At 38.2% G+C, this 24,899-nt stretch overlaps 1 protein-coding gene across 6 annotated transcripts in view; it reads left to right on the plus strand.

Annotated features, from left to right (window-relative positions):
• SGK3 (serum/glucocorticoid regulated kinase family member 3) overlaps positions 1-24,899 on the plus strand; it is a 64,405-nt gene that overhangs the window by 29,917 nt on the left and 9,589 nt on the right. For all 6 annotated transcript variants that reach the window (XM_069779465.1, XM_069779467.1, XM_069779462.1 and 3 more), the window contains exons 2-10: positions 2,086-2,291; positions 8,942-9,025; positions 10,967-11,039; positions 13,897-13,972; positions 19,734-19,821; positions 21,787-21,836; positions 23,182-23,239; positions 24,070-24,153; positions 24,251-24,382. In XM_069779465.1, the coding sequence (XP_069635566.1) occupies positions 2,214-2,291; positions 8,942-9,025; positions 10,967-11,039; positions 13,897-13,972; positions 19,734-19,821; positions 21,787-21,836; positions 23,182-23,239; positions 24,070-24,153; positions 24,251-24,382 (723 nt within the window). In that variant the 5' untranslated portion in view covers positions 2,086-2,213. The remainder of the gene's footprint in view (positions 1-2,085; positions 2,292-8,941; positions 9,026-10,966; positions 11,040-13,896; positions 13,973-19,733; positions 19,822-21,786; positions 21,837-23,181; positions 23,240-24,069; positions 24,154-24,250; positions 24,383-24,899) is intronic.

The raw sequence follows: 24,899 nt of genomic DNA on the forward strand, positions 1-24,899 counted from the left end.
AAGTATGACACAAAGAGTAAAAAAATGAAAGGGTTGAGAGAAGTACAGCCTATATTGTCAGACTCAGTGCAAGCACGTTAGGAACCTTTGTAATGAATGTCAGTTTACAAGAGGAGAAAGATGGTGAGTGATATTAGTCAGGGAACACCTAATCTGTTTTAAAGCTTTACTTGTTTTTCTGTGACAAGCAGGAAGACAGATAAATGCAGGGACTTGTGCTCAGTTTCTGGCACTGGACCTGAAGTGGCTAAAGATTGACATAAGTGCTTAGTAAAGTCTAAGCTTAGTGAAACACTTACTGAAAGTGGTGGCTATTGACTGTTTTAGTGGACCTCTTATGATGGAGAAGAGCACAGTTAACCTTTAGATCTTAATTTTAGTGTGTGGCAGTGGGTGAAGAACAGTCTTAATCCCATGCCAGTGTAAAATTGTGGAAAATGGAAACTGTGCCTTGTAATAAAGCTTTTAACAGTGGCTTGCTAAAGGGAAAGAGAAACCAATTTGAAACTCAAAGTCTGTGTAACTGGCTTAGATGAGCTGTGTTATAGTCAAATAAGGGGGGGGGGGGGGAGCTTAACCCTGCTCAACCCTGTAATTACCTAATCAGTGAAGTAGAGAACAATCAAATTAAGGTAAATGCAGATGTAACTAAAAATAATTCTCTGAATATGTTGCAGTATGGATGATCTATCACTTAGCTGTGGTTACAGTGGTTTCAAACACTCCTTTTTGTTTGAAGTCACCAGATAGATCTTTGAAAATTACTTGATTTTAAATGGCTACAGGAGGAATAATAACATGAAGTTTGAACCAGAGAGATGATTTGGCTTTTGAGAACAAGAAAAATAGTCAACTGACTGACTGAGACTAGTTGGGTATCAAGCACAAATCTTTTCAGTGGATTCCAGGGGCTTTGGCCTTCATGCCAACATAAATATGGGTGTGTCTCTAATAGCAGAATTGCACTGGATTAGTTTGTGCTTTTTGGAAATTTATGATATGAAATATACAGCTCACTTTTATACTTCCCTGTTTTAAGAAAATAGGGAGTTAAATGTTGGACTGGGCGCTCCTTTTTCCTCCGGGTGTTTTGAAGAGAACTGAGGTCTCCTCTTTCAAAAATTTTTTTTCATGTTTGTAAGTTGGTCAGACACATAGTGTTCTAAAAGCTGAGCTGCATTCACTAAAACACTTCAGATGGCCATGCAGGCCTGAACAGAGGGTTGTAGCTACGTAGCCTTAATTTCAGCTGCTCTTAGGCAGTGCTGAAGTTCCTGTTGTTTGCAGTGGGGTCCAGTAAACAATTTGCTTGTGCTCAAGACAGGTGTGGAGGATACTGTCCCTTAGCGAGTGAAGAGGCGTCTAGTTAATGCTAAGCTTTCTGCCTTTTTGATGGTTTTATCCTCTCTCTTGTCTTGTGCCCTTCTCAAGTTCTGCAAGGAAGCTAACTGTTCTACTGAAGGGTATGGACAACCTTACTGTTGTGCTAAACACAAAGTATATCAATTATGGGGGAAGAGGGGGCAGAGAAGGTAAATATTCAGGCAGACACATGGTGCTACCCATGTCCCTCTCAAATTCACATGAAAAATGATTTTTTCTCATGTTGTCTTTCATCTCTGATGTGATAATTAAATGCACTCAGCATGTTCTGACAAATCTGAAATGCCCTCTGGTACAGATTCATGCAGTTGAAAACCCTTGTTTTTGAAATTAACTGTTCCAAATGCACGTGTTAGTGGCTTTTCTCAGGTGTCTGATACCAGGTTGTCATCTTTATTATTTCTCCGTGCTCTATCTTTGTTCCTTCAAAGTATTGTCTGTAGTGGGCCCAAGTCTGTTTCCAGTATGTCCACACAACTCAGTGAATTTTTGGGTGCATTTGTGTCCTTAGAGAATGTGAGTCGTTCCAGTGAAACAACGAAGGACCACAAGTATGAAACAGTGTGCAAAATTGTAATGATTATGGCTGTATGTGCGCATATTAAAGTGCATTTCCTGCCAGGAAAAGTTCTTGTCACACAGGTTTTAGCACTGTGAGTTAAGTGTTCCTGTACTTAATTTTCCTTTTATGTTCACTTTAAGATTACATGATGGAATTCACATTTTCTCAAGAAAAGCTTCGTATCTTGGATCAATACCGTTGAAGAGATCTTCTGATTGCAAGACCCGAAGCAGGGTCCTGTAACAAATTTGTCAAAAGGACACATACAATGGATCTCAAAGAAAGCTGCCCAAGTGTTAGCATTCCCAGCTCTGATGAACACAGAGAGAAGAAAAAAAGATTTACTGTAAGTATGTAAGAGTGTGAGCACTGTAGGCAAATGCATAGGCTATTACTGCCTAGAACTGCTACTTTCTTTTTCTTACTAGTAAGCTTGGTATTATTTTCAACAGGTTTATGGAAATCTGTTCACTTGCTCTTGTGAGTACTGGCCATAGTCCAGTGTGAAAAGTTGTGAATGTTTTACAGTGTTTAACTGTGTTGCTTTCTGTAAAAACAATTTGGCTTTACAAATTTCTGGTATTTTTACCCTAAATAGCAGCATTTTTTCATATAAAATACATAAGTGTCCAAATGTAGGGATAATGTTTTGATACTGAATGAGATGAAGATTTGTCATCCTACGTGACTTTTTGTAAAAACATTTATTCTGTAAAGGAGTAAAGTGCGGATTTGGTTTTGGTTGGGTTTTTTTGTTTTGTTTTTTTTTTAATGGCCATTTTTTCATAGATACCCTATTATACTTTTATATTTTTTTGTGTAAAAGAAAAAATAATACAAACCATCAAATTTCTGAAAGACCTTTTTTCTGCCTGCCTTCCTATTTTCTGATTCTAATGCCTATGAGTTGTTTCCTGTCCTGTTCCCATTACCACTCCTTGTCATTCCCCTTCCTTTTTTGGCCTCCCAATTTGACTTGCTTTCTAGAAATAAAGTCTTATCATTCTGTGGGGAAACTCTTTGCATTGCATACTGAAAAATAAAGTAGTGTGGCGTGGATTTTTATTTTGCTTATATGTATGCTACGGTATAAAGACAGCATCATAATACTTCCTTTAAAAAAAGCTCAAACTATTTCATTGGTCTTGTATGACTTCCTCTAAGCTGCTGGGGTTTTTTTAATTTTGGGTTTTGTTTTTTGTTTCTTTGTTTGTTTTTTGGTTTTGAGTGAATTAGTCACTCTTCAGATGTGGAATGCAAACACCCTTAGACTGAGTTGCTGTCTGAAGAATACAACAAAACACAAATTTGAATTACATATCTGCCTTTCCTTTTCACCTCTCTTCCTCGGACAACAACAATGCTGTTTGATTCTACAAGTGTATCATGATGTAATTTGGGGAAGGAATGTGCTGGTAAAGGGAACAAGCAAAAGAGAACTTTACTAATACTTTAAACTGCTGCATGCATGTGAAACTCAAATTAGCAGGAAAAACTTCCTGAAAGTCTAAACTTCAGCAAAACAGGTTTGTTTCATTGCCTCAGTGCTGGCAGTTCTGCTGTTAAAATGTGCCAGTGTGGTACATTTATGTTACATACTAGTGTTCTGATTTCCAGGTCATTTTACCTAAAGATCTGTGTGACAACCTTAGCAACTTAAAGGCACTTTCTTTGGGTGTGCCCTTTAGAAAGCTGTACAAGCAAGAGTGTAGGAAACTTCAGAAATTGGGCGTTGAGCAGGGGGAAGAAGGAATGTAACCCAGCTTGCGCTGTGTGGAGGTACACTTTTGTCTTGGTAGCTTCTGCTTTCTGCATCAGGAAGTAATTAGCAGCTTGACAAGAACTGCTTTTCACAACCAAGCTTTTGAGCATTATTGCATTTATTTTAGGATTTGATAGCAGAAGTGAGGGTCACACTACATGGTAGGAACTGGAATTCCAGTATGTGTCTGTCAGTGCTTTTATTCTGTCTCCTCTTCTGTGGCTGTGTTGTAATGACTAGAGCCTGTCAGTATTGCTTTTGGAGGGGAGCGAGAGAAGGGTGTAGGGAGAAACAGTTCTTAACAAACCTGTGGTAGTTACAGCTGTCTGTTTCTGATGGCAGTATTAGTGCCATTTCCATAAACAGCAGTAAGAACCTTGGGGTGAAAGGAAAGGTTAAAGTGCTAAAGGCTGGGAAAGACTTCAGGTGGCTGTTTTGTATAACCTGCACCTTACTGTCACTTACAGCATATATCACTACTGCTTCTGAGACTATTCTAGAATCTTACTGGTCTGAATAGAAACTGAATTCCAGCTCAAACCTTAGAGTGGCTCACTTAATGCTGGCATGGAAACAAGATGAGTATGTTCAACTTAGCTTTTACTAGCTTTTCTTTTTCCCCTCACACTTGCCCTGATGAAGCATTTTTTAAAATAATCATGTATCTGTGCAGTCCTCATTCTGATAAGTCAAACTTTTCAGTTTTGTCTTTGGAGATGAAATCTTTATGCCTCCTGAGCATTTTCATAACCTTTTATTGAATATTTGATTTGTTTTTGTTAATATATCAAATGTATGCAGTAGTTTATTACCAGTATTTTTTTTCTTGACAAATAATTTTGTGTTTGAATTTTTCAGGCATTCTGGTAGGGAAGTTTTTTTGCTTCCACTTAATTCATGGTAACCAGCCTGTATGTATATCCACTCTAGTTCTCTGTCCTCCCTTTTTCTGAAGATTGAGCATTCACTTTCTTCATAAAAATAGCAAAATACTTGCTTGTTTTGGACCATATCTAGGCTATATTAATTTCTATTCCATCCTTATGTATAGTGAGCCATTCTTTTGCCTGTTTTGTCAAATAGCTTTGTTTTGGATTTCTCACTTTGCTGTTTAATGTCTGAGGCTTAATTTTCTCTTCTGACCTGTCCTTTTCTCCCTTCACACTCCCATCATATACAGGCTTATTAAGAAATCTCTTTCAAGGGTGCTGTTTGTCTGATTAAATTTGGAAACCTTGTCTCAGACCTGGGATGTATAATACTAGTCCCCAGCCCTGTGGAATTTGTGGAGGGTTTGTTTTTGTTTTTTTTTTTTATTTTGTTGACACTTAATAAATAGTTTCCTTACTTTCTCAATGGTTGCTCTCTTGAAATTGGAAAACAGCCTACCTTTTTACTTATCTTTGTTTAATACAAATTGAATGTTTAATCCAGGAGCATGAGCTACCAAAACAGAGTTGAAGCCTTTTAATTTCAGTGACTTTTGTGAAGAAATCTATCGCATCCAGAAATAGCTGGGCCCTGTCCTGTCTGTATCTGGGAAGATAGTTTATGGTGATGATTGTGATGGTGATGTTTCAGGAATTCTGTTTCTTTTTCTTCCTTTTTCCTTTCTCAAAGCTTTGCCTTACTTACCCACATGTTACAAGGTGTGGATGCATCTTACCTATGTTGTAGGAGTTTTCATCATAGAATGGAAGGGACCTTAAAGATCATCTAGTTCCAACCCCCCTGTCACTGGCAGGGACACCTTCCACTAGACCAGGTTGCTCAAAGCCCCATCCAAACTGGCTTTGGAACACTTCCAGGGATGGGGCATCCACAACCTCTCTGGGCAACCTGTTCCAGTGCCTCACCACCCTCACAGTGAAGAACTTCTTCCTTACATCCAATCTAAATCTCCCCACTTTCAGTTTAAAGCCATTACCCTGTGTCCTGTGACAGTCCCTCTCCGACTTTCTTGTAGGCCACCTTTAGGTACTGGAAGGCTGCCATAAGGTCTTCTTGGATCCTTCTCTTCTCCGGCCTGAACAACCCCAACTCTTTCAGCCTGTCTTCGTATGAGAGGTGTTCCATCCCTCTGATCATTTTTGTGGCCCTCCTCTGGACCTGCTCCAACAGGTCCATGTCCTTCTTATGTTGGGGGCCTCACAGCTGAACGCAGTACTCCAGGTAGGGTCTCATGAGAGCAAAGGGGCAGAATCACTTCCCTCAACCTGCTGGTTAGGTTTCTTTCCTTGCAGCCCAGGATACAGTTGGCTTTCTAGGCTGCAAGCGCGTATTGCCAAGTCACGTTGAGCTTCTGGTCAACCAATGCCCCCAAGTCCTTCTCCACAGGACTGCTCTCAATCCATTCTCTGCCCAGCCTGTATTTGTGCTTGGGATTGCTGCAACCCATGTGCAGGACCTTGCACTTGGCCTTGTTGAACTTGATGCAGTTTGCACAGGCCCACCTCTCAAGCCTGTCAAGGTCCCTCTGGATGGCACCCCTTCCCTCCAGGGTGTTGACCGTGCCACGCAGCTTGGTGTCATTGGCAAACTTGCTGAGGGTGCGCTCAATCCCACTGTCCGTGTCTCCAGCAAAGATGTTAAACAGCACTGGTCCGAACACTGATCCGTGAGGAAAACCACTTGTCACTGGTCTCCACTTGGACATCGAGCCGTTGACCCCAGCTCTTTGAGTGCAACCATCCAGCCAATTCCTTAGCCACCGAGTGGTCCATCTATCAAATCCATGTCTCTCCAATTTAGAGACAAGGGTGTTTTGCAGGACAGTGTCAAATGCTTTGCACAAGTACAGGTAGATGAGGTGTGTTGCTCTTCCCTTATCCACCAACACTGTAACCCCCTTGTAGAAGGCCACCATGTTTGTCAGGCACAGTTTGCCCTTAGTGAAGCCATGTTGGCTGTCACCAATCACCTCCTTATTTTCCATGTGCCTTAGCATAGTTTCCAGGAGGATCTACTCCATGATCTTGCTGGGCACAGAGGTGAGACTGACTGGCCTGTAGTTCCCCAGGTCCTCCTTTTTTCCTTTTTTAAAAATGGGGGTTATGTTTCCCCTTTTCCAGTCAGTGGGAACTTCCCCGGTCTGCCACGACTTCTCAAACATGACGGATAGTGGCTTAAGCACTTCATCTGCTAGTTCCCTCAGGACCTGCAGATGCATCTCATCAGGTCCTGTGGACTTGTGCACCTTCAGGTTCCTTAGATGGTTTTGAACCTGATCTTCTCCTACGGTGGGCAGTTCTTCATTCTCCCAGTCCCTGCCTTTGCCTTTTGTGATTTGAGCAGTGTGGCTGGAGCACTTGCGAGTGAAGACTGAGGCAAAAAGGTCATGGAGTACCTCAGCCTTCTCCACGTCCTGGGTAACCAGGTCTTCCATTTCCTTCCAGAGAGTGCCCACGTTTTTGCTAGTCTTCCTTTTATCAGCGACTAGTTTTGGTTTAGATTTAGAGTAATTCGATTTGAAAAGGTTATTATCTAAGTAATGCTAGATTCCTTCCCCCACCTTTCTAGAGACAGGCGTTGCACATCTGTCTAAATTATTACATAGGTGTAGCTGAGACTAGCAATACAGCACAAAGACATGTTATGTTTTTGGGTTTTACAAATTTCTTTATAGATATCATATGTGTTCTTACCTGTCAGTGCTTCCATAACTGTTGAACTTGCAGTTTCTCCTTTGTTGGGTATGCAAGAGCTTTGGTGATGGTGTGAACAGGATGACCTCATATGGGTTTTTGTGCTGTCTCATGTAAAAAATGTTGACTGTGTCATTGTTCTGCAGCTAGCTACTGTGAGAGCAAAACTGTTTTAACTTTGAGGTTGCCAAGGAGGTAAATTGTCATCTTGAATCCTAAGTTATGCTTGGCTCTGCACTTTGCAGTCTATGCATTTTGTCCTGCTAATTTAAGTTGTCGTCCGTGGCCTGCTTCTTAAGCTTGTTGGCATTGATCTGCCGTGCATTCATGGGGAGTGAATTCATTGCTGTATAAGATACCTAGTTCAGGAGAACAGTACTTAAGTCTTTGCAGCTGAAGCTTTTGCTGTTTACAGTCTAGGGGGGCTCTAGAAGGTCTGTAGCTAGGTTTTATTCTAACGCTTGTTTAGCAGTATAAGGGAAAGCTAATTTTCTAAGAAGAGTCTCATGAGCATCCTACTGGATGCTTCTCTACAGCCTCCTCTGTTCACCAAAGAAGACTGAGAGCTTATTCGAGCAGTTAATGTAGCATGAATGCAGATCTCCCACTAAGGAACTAATGGTGGTGCCACTTCCACTGCGGGAGTTAAAAAGAGAGAAGTTGCTGTTGCAGGACAGAGGGACACTGGGGCATTGGTCCAGTTTTTCTACATCAGGAGTTAGCAGCCTCCTGCACTTCCTTGCTGTGGCCATCCTCTCCCCTGAAGGAATAGCCAGCCTCCTTCTGGAAATACAAGAAGGTAGAGGAGTGGGGTCAGCTAGTCGCAGGAGAGACAGGAGAAGCCTGCTGGACACTCAGCTGTCAACCAGATTTATGAAGCCAGGGACTGACAATCTGTCTAGTTACTGGAGTCTTCTGCTGCCATGGGATTTGAATGGCCAGAACTGGGCAGCAGGCTCCAGCTACGCCTCCCTTGATCCCAATGCGGTGTATTATGTAACCAGTGATGTATTTCAGCCACAGCAGCATTTTTTTTCTCCCCTGAACAGTTGTGTCATCTGCCAGGATCCTGACTATAATATGTATTCAAGATGTTGCAAGGAACAGTTATCTTTATAACTGCCTTCCATATGTGCTTTCTCTTCAGGTTTTCATGAAGTCAATCTTCAGTGTTTAAATGCTTTACTTCCTTAATATTAGTCTTCATTATGAATTATCAAGTTGTTAAATTTCATAGCAAATTTTTATAGACTACTGTCTGATGGCCAGGTGTTCTTGTTGGCTATCAACTAATTTATGAAACTTCATTAAATCAGCTTTGGTGTTAGTTTTTGCTTACCTGGTGTTTAAAAAAAAAGTCTGTAAAATACCAGACTCTTCTAATTGTTCTTTTAATCATTTGTGTTGCTGTCTATGTGATTTAGCTGTAAGAAATACATAGCTCAACAAGAACATTTACACAATACATTTAACAGCCTGCCCTTATTTCCACTACAAGATTTTAGTAGTAGTTTTTAGTAGTTTTTAATAAAACCTGGGAGGTTTTATTAAACTTTGCTGTTGGCAATAACTTTGTCTTTGTTGCTACAGGTTTACAAAGTGTTGGTCTCAGTTGGCAGAAATGAATGGTTTGTCTTCAGACGGTATGCAGAGTTTGATAAACTTTACAATACGGTAAGCAAAAGGCAAGCTATGAAATCATGCCAGAATAGCACAGAGTAACACTTGTTTGCAGTGTTATGATTTGAGTTAATTCCCTCTTGAGGAGTTTGAGTCAACAGTCAATAGCCATAGGAGCCTGTTTAAAGAAAATGACAGGATGGGTTTTCTAAGCTTTGGTTTGCTTGAGTTTCAAACTCAAAATCCACTTATTTGTCACTTTTTAATTGTTGCTTGGGATCCTAGTGTAATGAGAGAAACTTCAAATTTACTGGTTGTCAAAACATCTGAAATGTGCATTTGTTCGTGATGGTAAAAATCACTGCAAAACTTAAAACATCTAGATAGATAAGTGTTAAAATAAGTTTAAATAAGTGTTTTACTTTGAAGTACTGAAAGCAATGAACAAATCCTTGTTTCTTAATACAAACTTTCTGGTGAGTCAGCCATGGCAATTCGTACCTGCAGTTTCCTAGCTAGATTTTGTGGCAGTGGTCCAAATAAAATAGGCCTATTCAGCAACTTAAGTATGGATTTCTTGAGTTTGTTGCTAGAAGAGGATTTTGCCCTTTTCACATAGTGGGCAAGCGGGGCAAATACTTGCTCAGATGTGCAGTCTATTATGTGTCCTGTATCCATGCTTTTCTCCAGTACTTCATGTTTAGAGCCCACAGTTTTTGCTTTAACGAAAGAAGAAATAATTCCTCTGTGATTCCCATAAGAAAAGATTACCAGTTGCATATCTGTGCCTCTATTTCCCTTCCATTGCCCCTATGGGAAGCAGTCAGGCTTTTCTCCCTTCTGCCTCACTGTACATGGATTTATATGTGGCAGTGGTATACAAATGCAGAGAGTGAGCTTGGAGCTGTCTTAGATGGTCTGAGCTGAAGTCAGCTTGGATACACCATGCTGTGCTTTGCCTGCATCTTGGGATAGACTTGCAAGTGATGTGAAAAAGTATCCCCTTTTTGATACCTGCAGAGTGAGTATTGATGATCCTGTTCCTTTGCCCCATTTCCTTGCCATTCAGATTAGCGTTGCCCTGCTGAAGTTTGTTCAACACTGGCCTTTCTAATGCGTGTAAAGGTGGAGGTCCTGGGGAAGCATAACCAGGGGCACGTTTAGTCCAGTTTCTATTCAGTGTAATTCATGTAGTGTTGTACAGCAAGAAGAACTTATGCTGCTAACTGGAAGAGATACTGATGTTTCTAAGGAAAGAAAAATTACCAGCTACTGTATTAGGAAACTACTCTCTTAAAGAGGATGAGAGTAAGATTGCTTTTCTGGAGCACTTGAAGATGAAGCAAATGTAATCAAGGCTTGGCTTGTGTCAGTGGTTTTTTTTTTTTATAAGTTCAGTGCTGTTGTTTATCGAGTGTAGAATATAATCAAATTATCAAATGCAGCATCATAACAAAGGCTGTTCATCTGTTTATAATTTTGACCTTGGGGTAGACCACCTGCGGTTCCTAAAGCTTTAAGAATGTTGTTTGGGCAAAACCCAGAGGCTTGTATGCCCAGCCCATCTTAAACCTCATGCATACACCCCTATGCAAGCAAGCAAGAAAAAAACAAACCCGAGAGAGAGAGAATTGATGGAGGAAGGAAGAGGAGAATAAAACTAGCATTGAAATTGTAGCCTATGTTTTTTAATCTGGGGCAAGTGGAAAATCATTTTGGCAATATTGCAGAAGATAGCTACAATAGTCCATAGCTTTCTGAAGTGAGATGGCCTTTGAATTTAAGAGGGTATGACTGGTGCAAACAAGCTGAGTACAGATTCTTTTGGGTTTGTTTTTTTTTTCCCCAAGTGTATGAGTAGAGAAGATTCCAGAGAGGAACAGAATTACTAATAATCAGATGTTCAAACTGTTCACCAGAAAACAAAAAAAATGCAATTATTTCTGGGTACTTTGATGTCTAAGCACAATCCCATTGTGTGTGTTTTGTTTTCAGCTAAAGAAGCAATTTCCCACTATGAACCTCAAGATTCCAGCTAAAAGAATATTTGGAGATAATTTTGATCCTGGTAAGTTATTATCTTGTTACTCATTTTGTCAGTTTCTTTATATGAAAATTGATCTATTCCAGCCTACAAGAAACTATCTTGGATGAGTTTTACACCAGTCCTCAAAACAGTGACTAAATGAAAGTTAGTCATGCTTCAGTCAAGAACAGGAACTAGCGTAGGTAGGTATTCTGCCTTGTGATGATGAGCAAAGTATTGCTTAGTGGCCCAGTGCTTCCCTTGCACTGAAGCATATACTTCTTCCCAACCCTCCCATGTTCAGGATTGTGAGAGACTCTGAACTGTCAGGTGTAATCTCTCTTCTATAAAAGCAAAAGCCAAAACTCAGACTCTTCTAAACATACACCTAGTAAATTTTAAACTTCCTTTGTGTGACTCCCCACCCTCACCAAATGAAATAACTAAAGGATTTATCTTTTGAAGGCTTTTGAACTCTGTATCTAAATGTGCTTCCTTGTACAGTTTAGATGAAAATGAACCTCTTTCTGTTGTTCCACTAGCAGAAGCCTGTCTGATGTGAACATAATGTGATCCAGTTAGCAGTGATAGGTCCCAATTAAGATTGCTCTGTCCACATCAAAATACTAATGAAAAATCACTTGTAAAGTGCACTGAATTAACCTAGGTGGCACCACTGATGAATAAATAAAGGCAAATGGGAAGGCCAGGCCTTTGCTCTGTGTCTTTATACCCTTCATTCGGGCCATTTTTACTTAAGGGTTTTCCTCATGGTCATTGGGAACTTCCCACCCTCCCCTGGCTTGCTGATGTGATCAGGCTGTGTTTGTAGTTTCACCTCCTCCTGCACCTGTTTCAAGCATTTAATTTTCTCCTTTGCTGAAGAACAAATGGATCTAAAGGTGTTGAACTCCTGGGATGTGTTGTTTTGGGTTTTTTAGAGTTCTTTCAAACAAATTAATTTTTGGTAGTTACAGTTAATCATCACATTCCTGACGTGAAACTCCCTTTTATTTTTTATTAAAATAATCAAATGCAAGTATCCAAGTTCTGATGTCTTCTGATGAAGATGTAAATGATGGCCTTCTGCATGTATTGTGTCTACAGGGTCTTCTTGGTTTGGTTTGGTTTCTTTCCTTTTCTCTGACTTGGGGGTTTTCAGAGCTGGCTGAAGACCTAGTAATGTTATGCGGTCTGGTCTGCTGTACAGCGAAATGTACAGGTGGATTTCTTGGGAGTCAGATTTAGGAAACTGGAGTTCAAATGGGTGGAAAAAAAAACAACTAAAACTTTTATTAGAACTATATATGTAAAACAAAGTCCTCAGACTTGTTTTAAATTTCCGTGAACTGTGCTGAAATCCTTGAAGCATGAGAAACTACATAGCTCTCAAGATGTTTCTTGCTGGGGGGCAGGGTGGAGATGGAGCCATAATGCTCATTTAAATAATTCTTTATCTTAACACTGATATATTGAAGCTTTGATGTAATGGTTCTGCTGGCTTCTGAAATAAGTTGCATGTTTTACAAATGTTGAAAAGGTATTTTACTTCCATCAATCCATGCTTATGTATGTGGCATTGTACTATTGCATTCGAGTGCAGTAGAGTGAAACTTACATATCCTTTTTCCCAAAATCTACCAAAAATTCTGTCATAACTTACATTGTCAACTAAATGCTCATTTTTATTGTCACTTAGGTTATTTCAAAATTAATCATGTTTTAACTTCAAAAATGGGGCAGAGGGAAATTGTAGAACCAGTCAGAATACAGAACTAGAAAATTACAGAATACATTTGAGCTGACATGATGCAGGTGTTTTATCTTCACCAGCATGGATAGCTCTGTAGGCTTAGAGTGGTCGATCGCATTGTGCCTCCACAATACTGATACTGCTGATGTTGTTGAGTACCGTAACATCCTTATGCAAATTTACCTTCCTGTTTGATGTCAGTAATTTGGGATTATTAAGTACACTAACAAGGGTTTAGGGATTATATCCCTGAAACAATGTGAACTTTTTTCTTAATATTTAAAATACAGCTTTTAATTGAAATTTAATTTGAATTTAAAATTTTAATAGTTGTCAGTAATCTATATGTGACAGAAAGAGTGCTTGGAATGGCTTAAAAGTTAATACACAAGTTAAATATTCTTTTTCTTTAAAATTATTGTTGATATAAGTAATGAAAACAAGATTATTCTGTTTTACACTTTATTTCATGTTAGAGCTCTCTTTCTGTTTGAAATCCCTTGTATATCTTTCCATATTGCTAAAGAAAAGTTACATGTCTTAAGCTTTGGGTGAGGGTGAAGATTCTGAGGATTTTTTTGTGTGTGTGTTAGAGATGATGTCCAAAACAAAAAGGAAAGCATTTTATTTAGTTATCTTTAATGGTTATATCTGAGTGCCTGCTAGCAGGATGAATTGTGCAACTTTCGCACTGCCATACATATATTATGGAAATATGCTGCTTGGTGGGACTGTTCATGTAAAAACTTGACTTGTGCAACTGATGTCAAGTTTTGCCTGTGGTTTGGGGTTTTTTGAGTGGAATCAGGTCCTGAAGGGGTCACTTGTGCAATGAAGGTTGCACAGGTTAGTCCACTGTGGTTACACACTGTTCTTGAAACACTTCAGTGCGCTTTTAATCCACCTGGCTTTCTACATTTTCAAGTAGTGTTGCAGAGAAACTGAAATTTGTTCTCTCACCTCACTTGAATATTTTAAGCTTGTGATTTTCATAGATAGAACCAATCCTGTTCTGAACCAGTCGTGAACCAGTCTCTTTAACTGCTGTTTAAGTCCTAAAAAACCCCTAAATTTGAAAATAAGTCTTTTTCACAAGCTGACTGATCATTCTAATAAATCTCTTCCTTTTTTTTTTTTTTCTTTCAGATTTTATTAAACAGAGAAGAGCAGGACTAAATGAATTCATTCAAAATCTAGTTAGACAGTCAGAGCTATGCAACCAGTAAGTAGTTTCATTTCTGTTTTATAAGGACTATTTAAAAGACATGAGATGTCAAATACAAAATTGCAAATTGAGTGCTTTTAACCAAAAAATGTATTTTACCTGTTCAGTGCTCTTAAGTATAATAAATAAACTTTAATATGGCTGTTCATTCCTACAGGAAAAATCTACAGACTAATGAACAGTATAAAAACGTTTTTGTTTTCTGAAAACTGATCTACAAATTAACTTGCAGGCAATTAACTGCTCTTAATTCAAGGGGTGCAGATTCCAGTGTAAACTGTTGCTGTGGGGCAGATGTTTGTTTTGCTGGTGGCTGTACTGTTTGAGAACTCTGCTGTCACGTGCTACTACGTTGCAGGGAGTAAGTAACTGTCTGCATCCTTTTGTTAGAGCAGTTCATGTGTGTACTCCAGAACTTATTTTAAGCATGTTAACCAAGTAGCTTAATCAGCTTGCTTAGGTGGTTTGGGATAACCAAGCTGACCTGCCTAAAGGAAATGAATAAGCTTGCACATAAACTGTTCTGTCAGAAGAACTGAAGGTTTGTTAACCTCTGCCAGTGGGACAGTGATGAATGAGAGATGGTGATATGCTAGAGTCAGCTCCAGTGAAATCTGGAGGATAGCGCTTCTGTGTGTGAACTGATTTGGGGGGTGAGCTGCATTCTTTCGGTTTAAAACTATATCTAATCAGTTTAAAATAAATCCATGCAGCTTTCTATGTTGCTTGAACTGGTAATATGGTAAAGCTCTATGGCTTCAGTGTTGAGTAAATGTCTAATACATATGCTTTGTTTAATTAGATTATCTGTACAACCTGTGAAGCTGCCAGTTTCCTACAGGGAAAAAAGAGTCTTAACAGAATATTGCTGTAGTCTGCAGTGTGCAGTCAGATTATAATTTTTTTTCCAACAAATGAATATTTAATGTCCTATGAACCTGAAATATGTACTTACTTTTCTTTTTGGAAAAAAGGAGCATTTTGTATATACTTCCTCATGACAAGTGGAAGAAATTTCAAAACAAAGTCTTTAAGGTAGAATAGTTTTCCAATAGAACAAATAGTATGAGGTTTGTGGTCATAGTGGTGTTCTTTTCTGGAAAAGAATAGAAAGCACTTTAACTAATTATTGAAAGCTGATCTCTTCTGTTACATTAGGAAAGGACACTGGTTTTATTTAGCACAATCCCCTCCTTTATTTGGTTCTCAGTATGTTCAAGTACCAAATATTTTGTCTCAAAACATACTATATTTGTTCTCTGAAGGTAAAATGGTACTTTTTTTTTTTTATGCACATCACAAAATTGTGTGCTTAAAAAAAGAAAGCCAAACGTCAAATCCACTTGCCTTCTTAAATTTTTGTGAACTTTTAAAATTGTTTCACACTAAAATGCATCTGTACCTGAATCTATGTTCTTTAACATGGTACTTAGCCTGTCTGATCCATTAAAACTAACTTAAACCAGTTTTAATAAATAAGTCTTATAAAGTGTTTTGGTGTTCTTGAAAGTGTGTTAAATAAAAAGCTTATTAGGCGTAGTTCTACAATAAAAACAAAATACAAGACTGAAGTTTGTCTTGTGCTGTTCTCTTCCTCCCCACCCTTAAAGTAACAGTGATTTATGTGGGAGAAGCAAGCCTTTAATTCACAATTCAGTGCAAAAGCATTTAATTTTATTGTAATTTCTGTGTTGTTTTTCTTTTAATAACTGCAAGGTGCTTTGTTTTTCTGGATTGAGCTTTTGCTTTCTGCAGTGATCCATTGCAACAAATCATATTAATAATTACATAATCTGTCACCTTTTCTATGTGCCAATGAACGTTATTAGTTAAGAAATACCAAAACTTTATGACCTTGCTTGGGGTTTTTTTTTGTAAAATCTGCTAGAAACTACTCAAGCAGTATGTGGTAACTGAGTCTTCACACAAAGTCCATGTCCTTGCTTTATTAGACTGTTTTGCTTTAATGTGCTAATTAAATTTGATATGAGGTAAAATAACTTATGTAAAGTTAGTAATGTACATGGAAGACTTAGGGGGTTATGCATTCTCACAGAACTTTAAGGGATTCCACCTTCCACTATATCTTTTAAGCATTAAAACCGGTATCAAGATGTCATATTTTTAAGTCCTACCTAGGAAAACTGTTTCACTGAAAGCTTAAGGATAGTTCATTATGAACGTCCTCATTTCTGGATGGGAAGGCACCTGAACATCTGAATTGAAAAGCACAAATGTCAGATTCAGTGTGTCCAAGATGGTAATGTTTACATTATTCTCTGAAAACATGCAGCACTGTGTTCGTTTTTCTTCTTTTTCTTTTCTTTTAATTTTTATCCTTTTTCAGGGGACTTTATTATTGGGACTGACATATTTGTTTAATATTCTGCTCAATAATAAGCTCAACAAAAACCTAAAGTGTGTTAGACTGATTAGAGAGACCCTGTAATGGTTGGTAATGGTTTTCCTGCAATCACTGTCAGGTGGAATACAGGGCAAGATGGATCATTGGCTTAGACCAAATTAAGTGGACTAGCTTCAAGCTGCATTTACTCAGCTAACTGTGTTTGATAGAGAACTTCCTCTCACGGATAGAATACAGATGTTGCAAAAAAATGTCAGAAGGGATAGAGATCTGATAATGTGTCCCCCTTGCTGACTGAAGTCCTGAATAGGAGCTGGGAGTTTGTTACTTGTGAGCACTGTGAGGCCCCCTAAATCACTGAGCAACTATTCAAGTTGGGCTGCTCGCCCCCTCAAATGTAGGTCTTCACTGCAAAATTAATGCATTTAATTGTCTATCAGAACATGTCCAAAGAAAATCTGTTTGAATCCAAAAGTGTAATAGAGGATGCATTAAAGATGTAATGTAGTTATTTTTAAATAGTCCAAAGTAGCTCCTTAATGAAAATGAGAACATTTGCATAACACTTGAAGAACTCAAGGATGACAACTCTGCAACCTCTGTGGGGAAATGAGTTATCAGTTCTTTAAGTGAAAAGCGGGGGTCTGCATTTGTTCCCTAGAAGAAAATCAGAGTGACTAGATCATTCCGGTTTCAAAATCTGATGAATATAAAAATGAATGTGAAACCCCTGGATTGTAAGATTTTGCAGTCCATGTTGGGGAAAGCAAACTTTGCATTACATTAGTTGTGGCCTTTTAAAATATTACTGAACATTATGGGGTTTTGAGCCTTTGCTTTCTGTAAGAAAGATAGCAGTGGGGTTTATTTTTTCTTTTTTGGTGGGTGGGTTTTTTTTAAGTGTGTGGAGAAGAGGGAGGAGCTGGGCACTATTATTTAAATAAAGTGTGTCTTAAATGGTAGGGTTCTGTCACTGGCAATTAAATTTACCATTTTGTTTCAATATTTGTGTGACTTTTTGGGCTTGTTCATATTTCTCTGCGTGTCCAAAATTTTTGTGTGGCTTTGTATGTTTCTGCAGGGACACTAATGCAGAACGAGTACCACAGAAGGAACCGTGTTTAGGCAGAGCTTGACACCCCTTTGTGGATTTCAGAGATAATCCATAAACTAAATTTATCCAGTCAATCCTAAAAATCCAGACAAAACCAACTTTTGCTTTTAGTATATGTACAATGTAAATTGAGCATGCCTTTTTAAACTGTTTTCTTGATCCTTTTAATTTCATATGTGAGGTTATTTTAGGAATAGTTTCAGTATATTTTAAAATACATTGAGTTAATACATGTGAGCTAATACAGCATAGAAGTACTACCAATCTATATAGAATTTTGCAAAACGTGCTGCAGTCTTGGCTAAGAAACTGGTGTATTAAACATTTTATTCTTAATCACTACTTCTTTGCAGTGCTTTTAAAATTACAAATCTGAACAATGTAACATCGATCAGTTATGCTTCTGGCTGCTATGTATTGTGGAGATTGTTGAATACCCTGCAACTGTACAGCAGCCTTTAACTGAACGGATTTTTTTAATTATTATTTTTTTCCTGCTGTGAATTCAGTCATGGACAAAGTTACTATAGTAACTATTTGAGATGTATTACAACATGCTCTATTTAATCAGCCAGTTGTCCAGAATAATTAATGCTGAAAGGTAATTAAGGTCTGGTTCTGTTGTTCTGTCTAGTGAAAAGCATTAGTCATAGCTTTTCATTCTTGATTTTATGATATTCAAAGATTCTGAAACTTAAATTGTTGCATCATGAGCCAATACTACTACACTATTCAAACCACAGTGATTTTTGTCTTCCTGGGACTCAGGATACAAGACAGACCCTGAAATAGATCAGAATTCGGAGTTCATGTAAGATGGGAAGAATTAAACTGAAATGATGGTGGGGAAATTGTGTAAACAGTCTTGTTGCTGTACTTCAAACCTGAAAAGCTGAAGGTAACTGAAACAGATTTCAAACAGGGTTTAGGAATACAGGATGTAAGTGATGGAGACTAGGAGCCCTGGATAGCATAGGACATGAGTTAGGTTCAGTAATGCTAATATGAAGTACAGGAGCTGGAGAAATGTCAGAAAGAGCTCATCTCTTACTTCTGATCCTCACTTTACAGAAGTGTGGAGGGTGAAATGGATTGAAAACAGCAAAGCAAGTTTATCTGCTTGTTATATAAAACTACCCTATTTTATATATACTAGGGATAAAATAAAAGAGCAGCTCCATAGTAAGTTAGTGCTTTTCTTGTACTGAATGGCTCATGCAGAGTTTCCTGTCAGTGGTTGCCCTGACACCTTCTCAATGAACTTTATCTCTGGAATTTAGGTAAGATTTCTTCCTTGATAAGCAGGCTGCCTTTTAGTGAACTGAAGGAATTGAAAGATTCAATTAATCTCTTCAAGTGTTATGTAGGCTATATGTGGTACCCATTTGTTTAGGAATTAATTTTGCCTCACTTGTATCACATTATTTTTTACTTGCTCACTGTGCTGTGGTTAAGAAAGGTGTTACCCAACAGTAAGTTCAAAAGAATGTAAGTCTTGCTTCCTGGGAGTGGGTTCTTGGAATTCTCTTACTTTCCCTCCTTCCCCCCAGTCCTCTTCCCCCAGCCTCCACCAAGACAAAAGCTAGGAACCAGTGCCGAAGTTAAAATGAATCTCCTTAGGTACTGTGGGAAGCCTGTGGTCTCTCTTGCTGGTTTCTGAAGGATAACATTTGTGTCCTGGAGCTGACTGAAAGGATTTCTTAATGTTGTGTTGTCAGTGCCCAGCCAGAATGCATTCTGAATGCAAAATCACCATCTTCCGCTTTAAAGCGAATGGGGACAGGAATGTTGCTACCATGAACCTCTTGGGACATGCATCTCTCTTTGGGATACAGACCATGTATTTCATTCTGTGTTGTGTTGGACTATTGAATTGATTTTGGAAAACTAAAAATGTTTTTTTAAAGTCTTCAGTTTTTTGAAAGAAAATTGGTTTCCTGGTGGTTGCTAGCCAGTTAGAACTCATGCTTTCATCTAATAATTACCTTTTAATGCAGTTCTGCAAAGCATTTCCTTATGAAGTCTTCACATACATATACTTTAACATGTCAGATTTTTGCAAGCGGAAAATCTTATGTACTGTAACACATTCAGCAGTTGAATTATGTTGCTATAAAAGCATTTCTTGTACGCAGTCCTTAATTACCAGAACTTAAATATAAAACTTTGTGATGAGTAACTCCTCTGTATGCTGCTGTTTAATCCTATGCTTCCTATGGTTGTGGCTGAAAACATGCAAATTATCAGTGTGCTAATAAAGTCAACCATGTTGTTTCTAGCCCAGATGTCAGAGCATTTCTTCAAATGGATAACCCAAAACACCAGTCGGATCCATCTGAAGATGAAGACGAAAGGAGCAGTCGGAAGGTAATAAAACAGGAGTAGAACAGTCTTCTAAATTTTAGTTACTTGAGGGCAATCTTAGGTGTATTATTTACTGAAAATTACTGGTTGGTTTTGCAATAAATCCCCTCCGTGCCCTTTTAAACAAATCTGTTCCACTGTGGGCTGTAAGGTATTTTTGTCAGATGTGAACTGCAGAGAGGGGTAAAAGTGATTGCTAGCTTTGTCTTTCTTCTTTCCCACTTGCTATATGGCTTAAGGAAACACAGCTTTAGTTATAGTTTAGCTGTCACAGTTTTTGTGATCTTTTCAAAGATTCTTGCTAAGAACATCTGGCAAGGAGCAGGGGAGATTGAATGTTTAATTGTCTTTTTGTTTGCTTGTGTGTTGGTTTTTTTTAAAGAGAGGAAGAAATATGATTCTCTCGGGGGAAAAAAATGCAGTCTTTCTAAAAGTCACTCAGGAGCAAGGATGGATTTTATTTCATTTCACATATAACACTGTGTGAGGTCTCAAGCCTCTTTTGTCACAAAAGCTGCTACATGGCTAGGTGGATTCTTTGAAAATTAGTTTACAGCCTCCAGAAAAAGTGCTGTTTGAAAAAAGGAGTATTTCTACGAAGGCAGAAGTGCCATATTTTAAGCTGTGGCTTACTTCCTGGCATACAGATGTGATCCTAGTACTTCTCCTCTTAGTCAACCCCTGTTAAAGATGTAAGAGTCATTATTTTGGTTTGTGTGTGATCCACAGCAGATTTGTGTTTTCTGAAAGTTTCTCTTACAAAGATGCCAGGTTTTGCTGCTTTTTTTTAAGTGCTTGACAGCACTGTGAGCATACAGCAAAATTCTAATTTAAAATACCAGTTTCCTCCTCCTTTGAAAGGTATTTTAAGTAATGTGGAATGATCTAAACCTTCTGTGGAAAATTAATGATGTGTCATGCCACAACAAATGCCAAAATAGGAAGAGAGCTAAAGCACAGTGGCCTGGACCATACTTTTTTGATAGAAAATTCACCTTCTCATAGTTACTGAACAATAACTGATTAATACTGAAGCTGAACAATAAGGAACAAAACCAAGCCTTAAAAAAATATAATATTTTGTATAGTAGCTTTTTAAAAACTGTCCAGTACTACTGTGTGATTGGCTTTTATTAGTGAATAGTAGCATCCAGCGCTGCTGTCAGGGTGTTCTCTGCTTCTGTAGGAGTACTGGTTTTGTGATGCCTGCTAGCCTGTCCCCAGGGTAACTTGTATTTGAATACAGTTTATTCTTCTCTGATAAGGTCCAAAACCACAATAAGGGTACAAATACTGCTTTTTAAATCAAAACCAAAATGGAGAAAATTACCTAGATGACAGTGGCTTCCTCCTCTCCCTGTAATTGACAAGTTCTGTCTGGGCGTGTATTGCAAGATTCATGCCATCCATGGAATTGGGTTAGTTAACCTTTAATGTCAGGATAGAAAAGGTTGGTAATGTTTTTCTTGGAGTGGGGAGAATTTTCACTTTTTTTTTTTTTTTTTTTTTTAAAGCACCATGTCTTTCATTAATTACTCTTGCATAAACAGTGTGGGTTAAAAATTATTTTATTGGTAAGATCCTGGAAAATTTAGAATAGAAGGTAGAAAATATATTCCTAGAGCAAATACAGAAAGGATTAAGTTCTGGATAAGGAACTAGTTTGTTGAAATGCTTTTAAATTTTTATTCCTAATCTTGTCCTCTGTGTCTGGACACAATTATTTTATTACCTTCATCCTTGAATGTGATAGATGTAGAAATAATTAGTGATGGGGTGATGATGGCCATGTATTTCAATATCGAAAGTTCCCAATCTGGATGTTAGATCTCTTTAAAAATCTAATGTAACAAGTGTAAAGGTATGGATTGAGCAAATTAGTAGAGTATTTTGAAATTAATATTGGTTGAAATATAAAAGAGAATTTTAAAAAGTACTAAAAATAAACCTCTTTGTCTCTCCCAACAGTTAAACTCTACCTCACAGAATATCAACTTGGGACCATCTGGAAATCCTCAGTAGGTTTCAATTAAATTGAATTAAAAAGTAATTCAATTTAATGTAAAATTTTTATTTTAATGAGATTTTATTAAAATTAATTTTAAAACCTGAAAAGTTAGACTGAGTGTAATTGTTAATAATATGAAAAGTTCTTTGGATATATGCCTGTATTTGTTGATTTGCACTGCTTGGGAGGAAGCAAAACACTGAATTCTGTGCTAAATAAACAAGTGCTTTTAAAGCTTTTTTTTTTTCCTTTTCACCTTCAGATTTTGTTAGTCTGCTATCTTTTTACTTAGGGATGCTATAGCAAAGATGACGTCTTTTTCTTGGGAGTGGTGCCACGACTCTGAAGAATGTGAACAGTTTCTGAAAACAAGTTTTTTTTTAATGCATGGCAAAGGAGCAGCTTGCCTTGTTGATACTACAAACCTAGTTATTGCAGTCATAACTTGCTTCTGTTTGGTGTCTTCTGTAAGAGTTTCTGTTCTCAGTTCTGTGTGAATCTGTGCTTTTCTCATCCAGGAGATGACAGCTATTTTGATTTTGCTTTCCTCACAGATTTGTTCTGGGCTAGCAGGAGAAAATGCTTAATAGATTACAGTAAGAAATGAAATTTAAGAGTACTTCCCTTCAGGGGCAGTAAATGGAGAGGTGTATGGCGATGTAACTTGTTTTGGAATTTGAAAACATGGATAATTGTTTTGCTGACAAAAATACCTCTGAATTGTATTTAGGAAAAAGTAAGGGAATCCTGGGATGAACTGAAAGTAGTGGTGATGTGGGAACTGGAAAAACTGAGAGTAAATTCATACATACACACACAGAAGAGGAAGGTGTTAGGGCGTCCTTCCTCTCACTGTAATTTAAAATGAGGGAGGAATGGATGGAGGGAAGGATGGGATAAGGAAAGAGAGAATAGATAACAAACTTGTCCCTTCCTTCCTTCTGTCATGTAAGCTTGAGAATCCATTTGGCCCTCTGGAAGTGGGAAATAAGCTCCAGGAAGAGTCATGGAAATGGAGACTTAAAAATTACAAGAAACTAGACTATGGAGAATAAAAGAACAGTCTTGCTCCTCCTTTACATCTTAACCTTAAAGTTATAAAATAAAAGAAACTCAAAGGATGCAACTTGAACACTTTCCCTGGAGGAAAATGGAATTGCAAAATGAAGGGGAGTCGTTGTCTCCGAGGGAAGGTCTGCAGAAGTCTAGGTGTTGGGTGGAATGAAGAATAAAGGAGGGTGCTAACAGACTGTTCTTCTCGCATTACAACTCAAGTGCTACACTAGACTGCTGTACCGCTATAAAGCTTGTAATTTCTACCCAGATGACCTGTCTCCTTCCTAAATATCTTTCAGTGCTAAACCAACAGACTTTGATTTCCTGAAAGTTATTGGGAAAGGCAGCTTTGGCAAGGTGAGCTTTCTTAATGCTGTGTCTTATCCTGGTGCAAGGATGCTAGTGGGTGTCTTGTGCGTAGTGACTGCTGTCTAGAGACTTGGCCAGAGGTTTTGGAAGTGGTATCAGCCTAGAGTGGCATATGAAGTGTCATGTTGGATCTGTGTTGCTGCTTCTTTATAGCCCTGCCTTTTTTTCCCTGGTGTGGCAGTTGTTGGCTGCCTCGGCCTGTTACTTGTTGGGAGTAACAAAAGGGAGTGTTTCCCTTTCTCGTTAAGAGCAATAGGGATCCTCTGTCCGCCCCCCCCCCCCCCCCCCCCCCCCCCCCCGAGAGGAAGGGAGGTACCCCTGTGCTTATGCAGCAGCTGGTGTACAAATCATGCATTTCCCTTCGTTGGCATGGACTGTTTTGCCAAACCTGTAATGCTATGGAGCAGTGTGAGGAACAGCCCATTGAAAAGTGACTTAAATTTTGATATTCTATGAAGATGCAACAGAGAATCTGTCTTGAAATCTTTGGGTTTGGGTTATTTTTCAAGTTGTTGTTTTTCATTAAATTATCTTTAAAACTTACAAAAACAGCTGAAATTGATCTTGATAGAGATTCAGCAGGTCCTGGAAAATAAATGTTATACTCAGTCTTTCATGATAACACCATCATGGCAGATTTTTACTAAACTGTATGCTTGCTCTGGTGATTATGTTGCTGATTGACTATATTAGAAGCAAAGAATCTATTGTAAAAAAATAGCATGAATACTTTCCAGTTATGCTGAAATTATGGAATTATTACTAATAGAATGTGAACTGCAACAATCTCATTTCTTCATTTGTTTTGAATTTCACAGGTTCTTCTTGCAAAACGAAAACTGGATGGGAAATACTATGCTGTCAAAGTGCTGCAGAAAAAGATTGTTCTTAATAGGAAAGAGGTGAAGAGAAATAGTCTTTCTCCACCCACCTCACTTCCTTTTTCCCTTAATTACAAAATCATTCCTGTTTACTTATTGATCTTTTACTTTCTTATAGCAAAAACATATTATGGCTGAACGTAATGTGCTTTTGAAAAATGTGAAACATCCATTTTTGGTTGGATTACATTACTCATTCCAAACAACGGAAAAGCTTTACTTTGTCCTGGATTTTGTTAATGGAGGAGAGGTATGTGGTGGTTGTGTTTGGATTTGAGTGTCTCTATTCTGCTAATTCTAGGTGGGAGGAATGAAATGTTCCTTTACACTGGGCTCTGATCAGCATTCTCCCAGTTTTGAAAGTCCTGTTATTATCTGCTGTTAGTACAGACTTCTATAGCTATATGGACCCTGTTCCTCTTCTTACTGATAACTTTAATCCCAAATTTATTCATGGTTGTCAGATAAAAATACTGTATTTTACAGGTACATAAATTTAGCTTTATTATGAATTAATCTTATGTTGACATTTTTCACCATGTAAAACTGTCTTTTCCTCTTGCATCTACATTGCCTGAGATGCTAGTATTTGGAAAGTGGAAGGAAGGAAACTGGCAACTGAATTTACTACATTGATATTATTGGGAACCTTGGGATTATTCTGTAGCTTTGCATGGTCTAATTACTTATTGCCAAATAGCCTTATCCTCAGGATTCTTTTCCTTGAAGCGATGCTATTAAATCTGAAGAGCAATTAAGTAACTTCG

This window comes from Haliaeetus albicilla, chromosome 3 (genome assembly GCF_947461875.1).
Source record: "Haliaeetus albicilla chromosome 3, bHalAlb1.1, whole genome shotgun sequence".
In the NCBI taxonomy this organism is placed as follows: Eukaryota; Metazoa; Chordata; class Aves; order Accipitriformes; family Accipitridae; genus Haliaeetus; species Haliaeetus albicilla.